The sequence below is a fragment of the Leptopilina heterotoma genome, unplaced genomic scaffold, assembly GCF_015476425.1.
Source record: "Leptopilina heterotoma isolate Lh14 unplaced genomic scaffold, ASM1547642v1 Lhet_89, whole genome shotgun sequence".
Classification (NCBI taxonomy): Eukaryota; Metazoa; Arthropoda; class Insecta; order Hymenoptera; family Figitidae; genus Leptopilina; species Leptopilina heterotoma.
Window position 1 is genome coordinate 779,959 of NW_025111192.1, and position 17,102 is coordinate 797,060.

General features: G+C 22.4%; 1 protein-coding gene across 8 annotated transcripts in view; it reads right to left on the minus strand.

The window, feature by feature from the left end:
- Nucleotides 1-17,102, minus strand: part of LOC122511654 (regulating synaptic membrane exocytosis protein 2) — a 192,339-nt gene that overhangs the window by 10,298 nt on the left and 164,939 nt on the right. For 2 of the 8 annotated variants that reach the window (XM_043627047.1, XM_043627046.1), the window contains exons 17-18: nucleotides 14,173-14,510; nucleotides 10,451-10,630 (exon numbers count right to left, since the gene is read on the minus strand). In XM_043627047.1, the coding sequence (XP_043482982.1) occupies nucleotides 10,451-10,630; nucleotides 14,173-14,510 (518 nt within the window). Of the gene's footprint in view, nucleotides 1-2,061; nucleotides 2,268-5,186; nucleotides 5,366-8,628; nucleotides 9,844-10,450; nucleotides 10,631-14,172; nucleotides 14,511-17,102 lie in introns of those variants that run through there. The other 6 variants (XR_006302544.1, XR_006302542.1, XR_006302543.1 and 3 more) reach the window with 6 other exon arrangements.

Consider the following 17,102-nt stretch of genomic DNA (forward strand, 5'->3'; position numbering starts at 1 on the left):
AAAAATGGGAAATAAAAAAAAAAAATTAATTTCTTCCAGAATCCAATTATTTAAAAAATTTTTTTTAAAATTCTTCGTGGAATTCAATTATTTCAATTCAATTCAAGAATCGAAATCTTCTCGAGAATTCAATTATTTTGAATAAAATTTCAATAAAATTCTTCTTTTTAAATATTTTTAAAAGTTTTAATAGAATTCTATTTAAGAATTAAATTATTTTCAATCAAATTTTAATTAAAAAATTGTCGAAAAAATTTGTAAGAATTAAATAATTCTCATAAATATTGAAATTCTTCTGGGAAATTCAATAATTTTGAATGAAATTTTAATAAAATTCTTAGCAGAAATTCAATTATTTTTTTTTACAATTTTAACTGAATTCCCCGAAGATTTCAATTATTTTCAAAGTTTTTTTTAAATTCTTCGAAAGAATTCAATTATTTTAAAAAATTTTTATCAAATTCTTTATAAAAATTCAATTTTAAGAAACATTCAATTATTTGATAAATTATTTATTTTCATATTTAAATAATTGAATTCTCATAGAACTTTTTTTATAATAATTGATTTAAAAATAAATTTTAAGTTTACATTTTAGTTAATAACTGAAAATTCGAAATTTCAAAAGATTTTTAAATTGAAATCTTTGAAAATTTTTATTCTTGTAAAACTGTAAAAATATTTAAATTTTTATTTAAAAACAAAATTATTAATTTATTATTTTTTTAAACATGATTAGTTTTGATGAATATTAGAAAAAAATCAGAGAAATAAAAAAAAGAATTAAATTTTATGAAATTTAATTATTTTTATAAATAATAAAAATTATAGCAGAATTTTAATTTTTTTTAATACAATTTTAATCGAATTCCTCGAAAACTGTAATTATTTTTTTTTAATTTTATTAAATTTCTTCAAAAAAGTTCAATTATTCAAAAAAAATTTTCATCAAATTCTTTATAAGAATTCAATTTTAAGAAACATTCAATTATTTAATAAATAATTTATTTGTATATTTAAATAATTGAAATTCTGCGATAATTTTTAATAATAATTGATTTAAAAATAAATTTTTATTTAAAATATTCTAGATAATAATTGAATATTATTAGAATATTGAAATCTTTGAAAATTTTAATTCTTATGAGACTGTAATATTACACTGAGAAAATTTTCTTTAATCCAAAACTATGTTGTTTTCTCAGTGTGTTTAAATTTTTATTTAAAATGAAACTAATAATTTATTATTTTCTTAAAAAATAATAAAAGTTTTGAATAATATTAATTAAAAACTTTAAGAAAAAAAATTATTGAATTTTTAAGTACTGTTGTAATTGTTGTTACAGTTGTTTTGAAGTACAGTTGTAATTTTTAGAATTTGTGAAATTATCAAAATATTTTATATAGTAATTATTAAAAATATTTTTTAAAGAAGTTTTTTTTCTGCTTTTAAAAATTATTTTTAAATATAATCGTATTTTTAAGAATTCTAAATAAAAATTAAGAATATTATCGAATTTTGGTAAAAAATTTAGTAATGAAGTTATTAGGAATATAAGAAGAAACGTAAATATTTTTGATGAAAATTAGAAAAAAAACAAGGAAATAAAATGCAGAATCGAATTTTTGAGATTTTTGTAAATCGTCTAAAACGAGTTTTTTAAGTTGTCAAATTTAATTTTTATTAGCTACTTTTTTACTAATTTTTTTATAACTTAAAGTTACTTTTTGCTACTTTTTTCAGTCTTAAAGCTACTTTTTTCTACTTTTTCAAATTTATTATCGAGTGCGAAACCTGTATGCAGTTATGAGAAAATTTTGCTATGTACTTGCAGCAAGCTTGGTCTGCAAGTTTTGAAAACTTACAGATTTCTTGGCAGGTTTAATAATTAAAATCGTTCAAGTATCGCAAATAAGCATGAACTTTGAAATATTTCCAAGACTAGCAACTAGTAATTTTTTTTTCAAACATCTACCTGACTTGGATTATTCTTTTTTCAAAAGAAAATAAGTTTTATTTTTTTCAAATTTGTTCGTTTTTTAAAATGACTAATAACTTACTCTTTCCCAAGTTACCACAGGCAGCAAAAGTGGCGTAAATAACTTCTGCGGTAGCCTACTGGCGAGGTTTAATATTAGCAAGAGCAAGATAAGCGAATGCAGTATTGCTCTAAGATGCATAAACTCCAATAGGTGAAAAAAGGCACTTCAGAATAACTTGCGAAAATCAATAGAACTATTACGACTCTTGACTCGAATATTCACTCCTATTGGAAACAATAGATTGACAAATTTTAAGAACAACCATGTAATTTGATCATGTACTTATATAGTAAATAATTGTTATGCAAACAATTTAGCCAATTTATATAAATGTATATATTGTACAGCTATTTAGGTATTTTCAAAAAACTCTGAAAGCATTAATATATGAAGCACACAATATAATTGCAAACTCAATATTTCAAATAGTTTCAATACATTACAAGAAAGCGATTTTTAGGGATAAGTGATGATTTCGTAATGATCTTGGTCTTCAGTTTTTGGTAGAATTTTACCTGACGGAAGTTTTCTCCAAACGAAATTTTGTTTCTAAGAATTTTTATTCATTTTTTCTTTTATTGAATTTTATTCAAATGGATTTTTGTAATATCTTCACAATTTTTACATAATCGAACTTTCATTTGATAAATTTAATTTCTGTGACAAGGCTCCTCAAATGAAACCATTTAACGTCACAGTTTTTTTAAGGATATCAAATTGAGTCCAAAAATGAATCAAAACGTTGCTTCGCAACATTTTTAATTCGTTTTTTGACTCAATTTGATATCCTTAGAAAAACTAGAACAAATTTCTTTTGACATAAAACTCAAATAGCATAATTTCCACTTGTCATAAGAATCACTTGACAGAAATTTCATTTGAGAAAGTTAATTTTATTTTGCATAAAATTCATTTGACATTAATTTTATTTGATTTAAAATTCATTTGAAATTAATTTTATGTCAAATAAAATTTATTTGACATCAATTTTATTTGACATAAAATTTAATTGACACAAAAATCACTTGAAATCAAAGTCCATTTGACATAAAAGTGATTTAATTTTGTTACTTTCAGTTAACATTTGCCAAATGAAATTTATATCAAATATGTCAAATGAATTTGATGTCAAATTAAATTTATGTCACTTTTGATTCATTTTTTTTATCTCAATTTGATATATCTTTAGAAAAACTGTGATTAATTTCATTTGACATAAAAAATAAAATAGCACAATTTCCATTTGACATAAGAATCACTTGACAGAAATTATAATTTGTCAAAATTAATTTTATTTGACATACAATGTATTTGACATAAATTTTATTAGATATAAAATTTATTTGACATTGATTTTATTTGATATAACATTTATTTGACACAAAATTCATTAAAAATTAATTTTATTTGACATAAAATTCATTTGATATTAATTTTATTTAAAATAAATGTCATTTAATTTTCTTTCTTTTACTTAACATTATACCAACTGAAATTTATATCAAATAAAGTTTATGTTAAATAAATTTGATGTCTAATTAAATTTATTTGATTTTTGATTCGATTTTTGTTTAAATTTGAGGTCTTTAGAAAAACTGTTATTAATTTCACTTGACATAAAACTTAAATAGCATAATTTTCATTTGACTTTAAAATCACTTGACAGAAATTTCATTTGACAAAATGAATTTTTTTTTTGACATAAAATTCATTTGACAATACTTTTATTTGTCGTAAAATCCATTTGACAATAATTTTATTTATCATAAAATTAATATTAAATTAATTTTATTTGACAAAATCCATTTGACATTAATTTTATTTGTCGTAGACTTCATTTGACATTAATTTTATTTGTCATAAAATTCATTTTAAATTAATTTTATTTAACATAAATTTCGTTAGACATAAATTTTCTGTTACATAAAATTCAATTGACACAAAATTCATTTGATATAAAGTTCATTACGCAGAAAAATCATTTAATTTTGTTTCTATAATTTAACATTATGCCAAATGAAATTTATTTCAAATGAATTTTATGTCAAATGAATTTGATGTCAAATTAAATTTATGTGAGTTCTCAAATGGGTGTCAAGTTATTTTATGTTTAATTTCAATTGACATTAAACTCAAAAAGAATAATTTTTATTTGACGTAAGAATTAATTTATAGAAATTTTATTTGATAAAATTAATTTTATGACATAAAATTTATTTTACACAAAATTCATTCTACATAAAATTCATTTGACACAAAATTCCTTTGACACTAATTTTATTTGACATAAAATTTATTTGTAATTAATTTTATTTGACATAAAATTCATTTTACTTGACATAATTTGATTATTTGACACGAAATTCAGTTGACACAAATTTCATTTGACATAAAATTCATTTGACATAAAATTCGTTTTACATAAAATTAATTTGACATAAATGGGATTTAATTTTTGTTTCTTTTATTTAACATTGTGCCAAATGAAATTTATGTCAAATTTATTTTATATTAGTTGAAATGTGTGTCAAGTTTTTTTTATTTCTAATGAAATTTGTGCTAAGTGATTTTTATGTAAAATGAAAATTATGTCAAATAAAGTTTATGTCAAATGAATTTCATGTCAAATGAAAATTATGTCAAATGAAGTTTATGTCAAATAAATTTCATGTCAAATGAAATTCATGTCAAATGAAATTTATGTTATATCATTTTATGCCGCAAATAAATATAAATAATTATGTAAAAATTGAGTCTTATAAAAATTCGTAAATATTTAAATAAAAATCAATAAAAGAAAAAAATCAATAAATTAGCAGAAATGAAATGAAATTTTGGTTAAAGATATTTTCTGTCAGGTAAAATTCTATTTGCACAAAAAATTCAAGACAGTGATCATTATGAAATCATCCTGCGTCCAATTTTTATTTTACAATTTTGCAGAAGGAATTATCAACTCTAGCTTTTCGGAACCCTTTTTTTTTTGGTAATATATGAAGCGCCAGCTGGAAATTTCGTGCGTTTTTTTGGTAATAATAATAAAAACAAAAACAAAAAAAAAATAGAAAATAAATAAAAATTAAAAAATTAAAAAAAAGAAAAAGGAGCAAGTTGAAAAGTGCAAAAGGAGTAATAAATCTTACCAGAGCGGCCGGAAACGGTGGTTGACAGTGGCTTGCCAGTGTAATCTATCGGGGTGGTGTGGCGTGTGGTAGAGGGAAGGAGGCCGATTTAGCGGTCCTCGGAGACACAGGTTCGCACTGCCACACAAGAACTGTTGGGACTACGGACTCTCCTGATCGCGCCAGGACACGATGGTCCGCTATTTGTTGGTGACGGTGGTAGGTGGTCGTGACAGTTGACAGTTGGTGGTGGCAGATCGATCATATTGCATTTCGACCGAGCGAACGGGCAGTTAAACGGGCGTTTATTTGCATTTGTTGGAAAAGAGAGAAAAAACAAACATGATGGATATAAACAAATATATGAAAACTTCTTATCGCTTTTTGACAAAAGTACCTCTTTTTTTTTTTTTTTGATTTTTGTTAACGACAAAGCTCACAACGACGCACAGAGAACACAAAGAGAGAAAACTGGTGCTGACCAGCCGGAAGTCGAGATATATAGATGTCGATTAAGGATCGACAACAATTTTCTTGTTGTTTTTGTTTTGATTGCGTTTCATTTGTGTTGTTCTTGTTGATCGAGAGAGTTATACAATTGACTTTAGATATAGATTGTAAATATGTATGCAGACACGTCAGGCAATGTGGTCAATGCACTTCCGGTAAAATACTATCCACACATTTATATTTACTATAGAAGGTATCATTTTTCTGTGAATTTTTTATTTTTTCTATGTACACTAAGAAAAATATAAATGGTGCATGGAAAAAGGGGAATTGTTTTTGTTAATAACAATTTTCATTTGTTCTTGAAAAAAAATATTTTTACTCGGACTCACGCGACACTTTTCACCACACACAACTTACTATTTAGCTGCTATTTTTTTTCAATAAATTACTTATTTCGTTAAAAAGTCACTAATTAATTTCTTAAGGAAGAATCTGACAGACAATCGGAACAAAAGTTAGTCCATTGTCATAATTTCGTATTTTAAAAGAAAATGTCACAATAAGTTTTAAATTCTTTTCTGTAGGAGCGTAAGGAATTTAATTTTCTACATTTTGAATAATTTGAAATTATATTTGAATACAAATTATACTTTTTTGTCAATAATAAATTATTTAAGTAACATAACCTAAAATCTAACAAATGTTTCTTATTGACAGGAAATTGTAATTTTTATTCAAATGCAAATGTTCAAAATTAAATTCTTCGCCTACCCACTAAAACGAATTTAAAATTTAATTTGTCTTTTTCTTTTAAATTACGAAATTATGATATTGAACTAACTTTTGTTTTGACTGTACATCAAATTCTTTCTTAAGACGAGATTTTAAATATCAATTTTAAAGTGAAGAAATTATTTCTAAGACTCTGAAAAAATTGAAGGGGATAAAAATATCGAGAAAAGGAAAGTAAATTTAAAATTGAAATCTGTTTATATAATTTGACAAAGTCTCTAAATTTGATTATAAATAATTACAGAATTACGAATATTGACAAACTCCACCTGTGAACGCCAAGATCACCGCTAGATGGCAAGTCGGTTGATAAAATCAAATTTCTTCGCCATCTAGTGGCGACCTTGGCGTTCTCAAGTGGAGAAATTTATTTTATCCCTCAAAAACTTTTTTATAATAATTAACCTTTTCTAAATTCAATTATTTCTTAAAATTCCCATTATAATGCTTTTAATATTCAATTACTATATAAAATTTTAATTGAAATTCATTTTAAAATAAATTTTTATTAGAAAATTCTACAAAAATTCAATATAATTTATTTTATATTTTTCAATATAATTTTTAATAATAATTACATTTTTCGAGGAATACGATTAACATTTTTTTTTAAATAATTGAAATTCTGCAATGAGTTTTATTATTTATGAAAATAATTAAATTGTTGCGAAGAAATTTGTAAAAATTTGAAAGTAATTGAATTCCTTTAAAAATTTTTGTTATTTATGAAAATAATTGAATTATTGCGAAGAAATTTAAAAAAATTTGAAAATAATTTAATTCCTTTGAAATTTTTTGTTATTTATGAAAATAATTGAATTTGTAAAAAGAATTTTTTTTATTAAGGAAAATAATTGAATTATTGCGAAGACGATATCAAATTTGTAGATAATTGAATTCCTGAATAATTATTTATAAAACACATAAAAAAAATTGTATGAAAAATTATTGTAATAAAATATTAATTTGAAGAAGAAATAAATAATTTCTTTCATTTGAACGTTTGGATAAGTGGATTTAAATGTTCATTTAATATTTTTGACATTGAAACATCAAAACATGTTCTAATCGTTTAAATAAAAGAAATTTATTTATTTTTTCTTCAACTTGAATTTTTATATTGCAATAATCTTTTTGGATTTTTATTTTACTAAAAAATTAATAGATTTTAAAATCCATCTGTAATTTTGTTGAAAATATGTTTTTGCATCTATATAAAAAAATTACTGAATGAAAAAATTTATTTTTACAATTGAGCTGCCGGATCAAAGAAGGGCACATAACCAATGTAATTCAAATGGGTTATGTGCCCTTCTTTGATCCGGGAGCTCAATTTTTGAAACATTTAAAAAAAAAATTGTTTTTAGGTTGAAAATGCTAAAAAATATCATTGTTATTCAATTTTTTTAATATGGAAATTTACTAGATTATTTTTTTAACTAATTTCAAATCATAATTTTTGAAAATAAAAAATATGAAATAATTTTTAAAAAATTATGATTTAAAACTAGTTAGAAAAATAAACAAATGAATTTCTATATAAAAAATTGTGTACCTAACAATGATATTTTTTAGCATTTTTAATCTAAAATCAATGTTCTTTTTTTTTCAAAAAATGCTTTAAAAATTGTAAAGATCGATTTTTTTATTTGGCAATTCTTTTCTAGATACAAAAACATTTTCTACAAAATTACAAATGGATTTTAAAATCTATAAATTTTTAAGAAAAACCAAAATTCAAAAAGGGTCAGAATATTTTCTGACCATTGATTTTCTCTCAAAAAATAACTATAAAAATAATTCTATATTTATATTTTATATTTAAAAATAATTTTTATGAAAGATTTTGAATCATTTTCTTGAAATCCTTAAAAATGTAGTTTAAGTCTTTTCTTAATTCAGTAATTTCCGAAAATATTTCTGAAGATATTTCGATCTTTTGAATGATCAAAATTTGTTGATCGCAAAAATTTTGTTTATTGTTAATTAATTTAAAATAAATTAAAATTACGTTTAAATTATTTATCATTAAAATAAATTGTAAATTATTCATTACTTATTCTTAATTATCAACCAACAAAGTTTATATAGAAATATTCTACATTCTCTCTAAATTTGAATTAGTAAAAATATTTACTAATTTGAATTAGTGAATGACTCTTTGCTTTTGAATTAGTAAACTTTACTAATAAATAGTAAAAAAAGCCTCGTAAAATAATTTGCCAATAATATTTTTTGCTTACTAAATTTTTGTTTCTTTAATTTCCGATCAAGAAACATTGTAGAAATTTTTTGAGACAAAAATTTGCCTGGAAAAGTATTTCACCAAAGGTAAATATAAAAGTATTTTTTTTCGACTCATCCATAAATGTTGCTTTGACTTTGGTGAAACAAGAAGATGATTTTTCCTCTTAAATATAAAATTACTGTTTTCTATAATTATAACAATTTTCTTTTTTCCGTGAAAGTGATTAAAAAAACTTTTCTCCACTAATATAAGCGGACTATTTAAAACCACCATTTGCAATTTATACACATCCATACATGAATTTATTATTGAATCATCGCGTGTTAGAAATTTAGACAAAATTCATGACTGTGGGTTAAATTGTGGAATTGTAAATTTCATAGACATTTGATTCGCATGCAAATTGCTTGAAAATATTGATTTTCCATTTTTTAAAAATCAATTTTCGCACTTTATTATTTGCATATATGGGTAAATAAAAAAAAAATATATTTTTCTTAGTGTGTAGAAAATACATATTTTTTACTCGAAAAAAATATATATATTAATAATTCATCTCGAATAAAAATACGAGGATATTTGATAAAATCTATAATATTGGTTATATCGCTATCGTATATGAATGATGGATAGCATTGCCGGAAGTTTGGATGCTTATGAACGCTCATGAGGAATAGAGATAGCAGAAGAGACAGAATAGAACGTGTATGATACGTCATATACGTTTCAACCAGGATGATGACTCGATAGCATCAATGTCTCACGTGCACGATTAAATGTGCAAATGCCCAAGCGTGCTAATGCCATGGCAAGTCAACAAATTTATAACATATATTATCAATTTCCATATGTAAATATATAATATTAATGACAAAAAAGTACATTATAATATTTTCACACACGTGAAAGCATGTATTTTTTTTTTTTTTTTTAATGAAAGACACAATCAGAAAACGAGAAACACTGTTTTCAAATATAATGTGAAGCTCATCGTTAAAATTCGTTTAAATAAACACAATATTTAACGAGGATGATGAATAAAACACTTATAGCAACAAATATGATAAAGAAATGATGCTTCGGTCCTGGATCATAAATTCCTTTCAGTCAATTGTCAATTATCTGTTATCAATTTTATCAAGTTTATCAAATCTATTATAAAATTAATTTTCATCCACATTTTTTCTGTAAATAAAACGCCTGTTATTTGATATTAAAAATATTAAAGTTTTAGTTTATAAATATTTACTGACGTTCGCTCGGTCAAAGCGCGCAAATGGAACACGCATACAAAAAATAAAAAAAGAAAACTAGAAAAATGCATGTGTACAAAAATACGAAAGAAAAAAGAAAAGAAAATATTTCGAAAGAAATAAATTGAAATAAGTTTTCGAAAGAAATAGATTTTTGAAAGAAAAAAAAAGAATAAAAATTTTATGAACTAGATAAAAAGAAGAGAGAAAAGAACTAAATTGTATAGACGAGGACAAATAGAGAAACATTAGACGAATACACATTGAGAGGAGTGAAAAAGTGTGAGATGCAAGCAATGCTTCAAATACTGATAACATGTGACACAAAACGTTTTCATTTTTTTTTTTTTTTTTTTTTGGAGGATCGTTAGGCGACCCTGCCAAAAAGGATGCTTGTGAGAAACAATAATGCGTGGCTGATTGATTATTATATAGAATTTTAGAGAAAGAGGAGAAATATGGGAGTGAGCAGAAATGGATTTTGGGACGAAGATTAGTACAATGATGGCAAATGAAGCTGTTGATATGAAATTACTCACTGCTGCTTCGTCTCTTGTCCGCGGTGAGACTCAACGTCCTTCCCAATTCGCTTTTGCCTGATTGCAAAGACTTGAGTCCTTCGAGGATTTCCTTTGGATCCCGAGCGTAACGTGCTACTGAACTGCGACGACGTTCTCTATTATAGTAAACTGGCATTTCCGATTCGCCTATACTTCCTCCTGCAAATTATTATTATTTTTATTATTATTATTATTATTGTTGTTAATATTTTTTAATTTTAGACAGAAATTATCGAAATAGTTGTTTTTGAACGTTCGTTATTTTACTATACGAAACAAAAGAATTTATTTTCTTTATGAAATTAAAATTTTACTTGTTCAGGATTGCCACAGGCCGGGAAATTCAGGGAAAAGTCAGAAAAAGTAGAATTGGTCAGGGAAATCAGGGAAAAATCAGGAATTTTCATTAAAAAGTACTGGAAAAATTAAACTTTTAGAATTCATAAGAAATTTCTGAATTTTGTTGTCTTTTTTGTTTGCCTCATAAACTATGAAATTACCACGAATTCTAATACAAAACCTTCAATTTTTTCTATTTCTGAATTCTGACAATAATTTCTTTTTAAAAAACTCAAATTTTGAAGAACTATCATGAAATTATTACTCAAATTATTTAATGAAAATAATATTTAATTAATAATATTTAAATAATATTTAATAATTTTACTTAAATATTTGAAAATTAATTGAATTTTATAGAGTTGGGTTAACAATTTTGATAAATAGATGAACTTTAAAAGGTTTTAATTTAAAACTGTTTGAGATTTCAATTTTGAATGAACTTTAATTGGAAATTTGTAAAAGAATTTTAGTTAAAAATACTAAAAAAATTGAATTTTGGAGAAGTTACAAATAATTACAGAAATTCAATTATTTTCAAAAGTAATAAAATTCTTCGCAAAAATTCAAATACGTTCAACAACTTTAAAAATACTCATCAGAATTTCAATTATCGGTATAAATAATAAAATAATTCTTCTCCGAAATTCAATTATTTTCAGAAATTTTGTTGAAATTTTTGACAAAATTTCAATTACTTTCAAAATTTTTCCTTAATTCAATGATTTTTCAATTAAAAATTTAATTAAATTTAAATTAAATTAAATTTAATTTTAATTTAATTTATTTTCAATCTAAAATTTCAAATTAAAACCTTAATTTAATATTTTTCAATATCTCTACTATTTTAATAAAATTTTCCAAAAAAATTCAATTATTTAAAAAAATTTTAATAAAATTTTCCGAAAGAATTCAATTATTTTTAAAAATTTTAATAAAATTTTCCAAAAGAATTCAATTATTTAAAAAATTTTTAATAAAATTCTGCGCAAACATTTAATTACATTCATAAAATAATAAAATTTTAACAAGGAATTCAATTATTTCAAATTTTTTATAAATTTCTTCGCAATAATTTCATTATTTTCATAAATAATAGAATTTTTAACAGGGATTTAACTATTTTCCAATTATTTTTAAAACAATTTTAAGCGAATTTCTCAAAAAATAAAATTATTCTAAAACATTTAATAAAATTCGTCAAAAGAATTCAATTGTTTAAAAATTTTGTTGATAAAATTCTTTATGAGAATTAAATTTTATGAAACATTCAATTGTTTAATAAATTATTTATTTTTGTATTTAAATAATTGAATTCTCGTGAAATTTTCTCATAAAAATTGATTTAGAAATGAATTTCAGTTAAAATTTTAAATAATAATTGAATATGAAAAGCATTAGAGCGTAAATTTTTAGAAATAATTGAATTTTGAAAAGATTTCAGATTAAAATCTTTGGAAATTTAAATTTTTCATATTTTCAACTAACAATTCTGTGGAATTAATTTTTTTTTGAGAAACTTTAATTGCGGATTTTTTTTTGAAATTATTTAAAGTTTTTATTTTCTAATATATATTTAATTGGAGAATTTCCGAATAATTAAGATTTCATATAATTGAATTGTAAATAAATGGATTAGAAAATTCTCAAGAAACTTTTACAAAAATTATTAAAAATAATTGATTTAAAGAAAAATTTTAGCTAAAAATTCAAAAACATATTTTGTTTTCGTTCAAAATTTTATTTTTACATCAAACTTAAAAATTAATTTTTTTCTTTTTACAGGTGAGTGTGTGAGTGAGTGTTTTTGTGCTTCAACGATGCTGACAATGTACGACAACAACTTTGGGATGCAGATCGTAGGTACAAGCTGAGAGAAACAACTGTAAGTTTACTGAAAAATGTTTTTTTTATAACTTTCTATATTATTACATTTTTAATATTCCCTTTTGCAATCATATTTCACCTAAAATCAATTTTAAAGAATTTCTATATTTTTTAAAAAACAAACATTTTTAAACATTTTTAAAGAGAAATTTTTAGAGAGTAAACATTTTTTAGGGAAAGAAAAAGAGAGGCAAGTAATTTGGAAACAAAAATAGATGAGATAAATATAAGTAAATCCTTAAAAATAATAAATAAATGAATTAAAATTTAAACCTAATTTAAAATGTTTTTAATTTTGATCGAGAAAACAAAATTAAATTTTTTGGTGAAAACATAAATTTAGACAACACTGAAAAAAATTCATTTGATTCAAATAACCGTCTATTATCAAATAATTATTTACTTGAATCAATTAAATTAATTATTATAATTAATTATTCACTTATTTTCTTTAAATACTAAAATAATTCATTCAAATACAGTTTATTTGATTCAAGAAAAATTTTTATTTGATAATGTAATCGGTTATTGGAATCAAATAAATTTTTTTATAGTTTATTAGCAGGAAAGGAACAGCACTTTATTTGAATGATATAGTCGAAAACTGGTAAATTTTATTTTAAGTTAAAAGAGGAAAAGAAAAAAAAGAACAATTTTGTTTTGTGTTAAATTTCGGCAAAAAAGGAAAAGAAAATTGTCGATTTATTCCTTGCAACAGAAACACAAAATTACTATTTTGTTTTAGTAATTCCCCCTGATTTAAATGTCTGTTCTTTTTATTTAGAGCGGGTATTTCTATCCAACCGTTTCTCTCCCTTTCGATAGATCTACTATATTTATGTTTATATATGGTGTCAATTTGTATTTTATTTACATTAATTGAACGTAAAATTCTAAATTCTCTCCCCCGAGTGTAAAGAAAGTTGTCCTTTTTTAAAGCCCTTTTTTGCTTTCAATTTGAAAGGTGTAATTGTATCAAAAGTGATAATACTGATAATAGTAATTGATTCTATAAAAAATTTGTTCCGGAATACGAAGATAGAATAAAGTGATAAATATTTTTTATTTTCAAGTATAAATTATAAGTATTTGAAGTATAAATATTCTTCTTTTACTTGAATTTATAAAAAAAAAAAAATCTTTGAATTCGCTTTAACTTAAAGCTGGTGACTCCAAAGTCTTTCTGAAAGTAGAATAGTATTCTCAGGGCGAAACGAATAAGTTTTTCAAGCAAAATAGAGAGAATTGAAGGAGAGTCGCTTTCTCGTCCTTCACTCAACTATTTTAAGATTTCCAATAAAGTTGGTCTTCAATACCTAAAGGGATGCCAAATTTCTCCTCTTTTTTCGCCATAGAGTTTATTGAGTTGTCTTTTTAAATAAAAAGAAAATATAATAGAGGAATGCTTGTGAAAATAATGAAAGTTGTCCTTTAAAATATTATATAAGTGAAATAGAATATTCGTAAGTTTTTACGTTTGCTGTCAGTTCCTCCTCCTCCTCCTCCTTGTTGACTCTGAAAACTACTTCTACGACTTCCTGGCAAAGATCGACTGTAATCCTTATTTAATTCGTAGGGTTCAAATTCAAGTTGTTCTGATTGGCTTGAACCTCGTCTGGAATTTGCATAAAGTGCATGATCCGGATGTAGATAGCACGGTTCGGGACTTCCACTTTCGCTGTGCGTGTCATCGCTGTAGCTTCTCTGTTGCATTTCTCTTCTTATCAATCTTTGAACTAATTCTGTGCACAATGATCCACGTGGTGAACGTGAATTGCCCATTCGAATTCCCCGCGGATCCTCCAAACGATACCTGCAATTTTTTTATTTTATTTTTCTTTTTTATTAAATTCAGTTTTAGTGCACTGGAAAAAAAAATTTATTTGATTCAAATAACTGATTACTGGACTATTATCAATTAAATATTTAATTGAAGCAAATAATATTTATTGGAGTCAATTAATTGGTTCAATTCATATTTGTTTCTAATACTGAAATTATTGGTTCAAATACCATTTAATTGACTTCAATAAATATTATTTGATTCAAGTAAATATTTATTTAATAATTTAATGGGTTATTTGAATCAAATAATTTTTTTTCCAGTGTAAGTTTTTGTAAAGTTTTAGTCTAATGTAGTAAAAAGAGACTGCGAAACTAGGGAAAATTTTTACTAATTTTGATTAATGGACGAGTATAAAAAGTAATATAATGTTGAATTAATATTTTAAATAATATTATAATTTTTATTATAATATTATAAATAATATTAAATAATGTATTGAAAATAGGTGATTAGTTGAACTACTTTTGCCTTAACTACCAACGGAAGTTGAATTAGTGAGACGAGAACCTTTTTTTTTGGCGACAAGAAAGAATGCTATTAATTAGTAGATTAGTGCAATTAATCAGGCTTTTCACTCTTCTACTAAAACCAACTATTTACTACATTTTTTTTACAATTTGCTACTATTTCAATGCTTTTTTTTAAGACACGAAAATCTAATTATTTTTTATTTATTGAAACTTTTCACTAATTTAAATCCGATAATAGTTAAAATATACAAATTATTCTCAAAAATTTCAAGCAAATTTCTAGCATGAATTTGAATTATTTTTCTACAAATAATGAAATTCTTCGCTGAAATTTATTTTCAATATCTATTACTTTAATAAAATTACTCAAAATTAATAATTAAAAACATAATTAAAAAAAAAATTATCATAAAATTCTTCGCAAAAATTCTATTATTTTCATAAATACAATTGAATTAGAGACTTACTTTTTGCTTTTGAATTATTAGATTTTACTAGTAAATTAGTAGTGATTACTAGTTATTAGTAATAACTACAGTAATTAAAAATAAGTGAAACTTTATTAAAAATTTTTACTAATTCAAATTTATAGAGCAGGAATTCAATTATTTGAAATACTTTAATAAAATTCTTTGAAAGAAATGAATGATTTTCAAAAATTTTGATAAAATTTGTTTATAAGAATTTAATTATTTACAATAAAACTTTAAGGGCCGATTTCACCAACAACGATTAAAAGTTAATCAATGAATAAATCCTCAATTAACCAATCAGAAGTCTTTAAACTGTCTTTAATCATTAATTAACTTTTAATCGAAAGTTGGTGAAACTGGCTCTTAATAATTTTAAAATAATAAAAAAAAATTAATTATTTCCATAAATAATAAAATCCATCACAAGAATTCAATTATTTCTCATTCAATTATAATTAGATTATTTCAAATAATTCAATTATTCTTTTAAATTTTAATAAAATTCTTTGATGATATTTAATTATTTTCAAAAATTTAAATGAAATTGTTTACAAGAATTAAGTTATTATTTTCAATACAATAGTAATTAAACTCCTCTAAAGAATTAAATTATTTAATGAATTTTTCATAATAGAATGCTTAAAAAAATTAAATTGCTTTCAAAAATTTAAATAAAATTCTTCGCAAGAATTCAATGTGCAAGTAATAAAATTTTTTAAAGGAATTTAATTTAAAAGAATTATTCCTAATAAAAAATTCGTTGCAAGAATTCAATTATTTTTATGAAAAGTAAAATTATTCGCAGGATTTCAATAGGTTTTAATAGGAAATTTTTTTCTTTGTAAAATGTAATTATTTAAAAATTTTTTTTTTAATTCTTTGAAAGAAATCGATGATTTTAAAAAATTGATAAAATTTTTTGATAAAATTCTTTAAGAATTCTTTATAAGAATTTAAGAAATAATCAATTATTTTTAATTATTTTTTTTTGTTAAAATAATTGAATTCTCCTATATCTTTTTAAAAAGAATTGAATTAAAAATGAATTTCAGTTAATATTTTAGACAGTAATTGAATATTAGAAGCGTTATTGTATGAATTTTTAGAAGTAATTGAATTTCATAAGACTTTTGAATTGAAATTTTTGAAAATTATATTTGTTGTAAAACTATAATAATATTTAATTATTTATTTTAAAAATTTATTAATTTAATTTTTTTTCTAAATAATTATTAAAGTTTTGAATAATTTTATTAAAAAGTTAAAGAAAAATTGAATTTAAATAATAAAATAATTGAATTATTAGAGTTGTAATTTTTAGAAATTGTTGAATTTCAAAAAGCTTTTGCATTAAAATCATTATAATTTTTAATTCTATTGTAATTAAAATTTTTTAACGATAGTTGAATGCCCGTAAAATAAAAAATTGACTAATTGCTAATTATTAGGAATAAATCGAATTAATAATATTTTTTTTTTAAATTGAATTGAAATAAATTTTACATTTTGATACTTTAATTAAAATTAATTATCGATTGCGTAGCTTTCGATAATTAATTATTAAAATAGATTATTTATAATTTATTTACTTATTTATTTATTTATTTATTTATTTA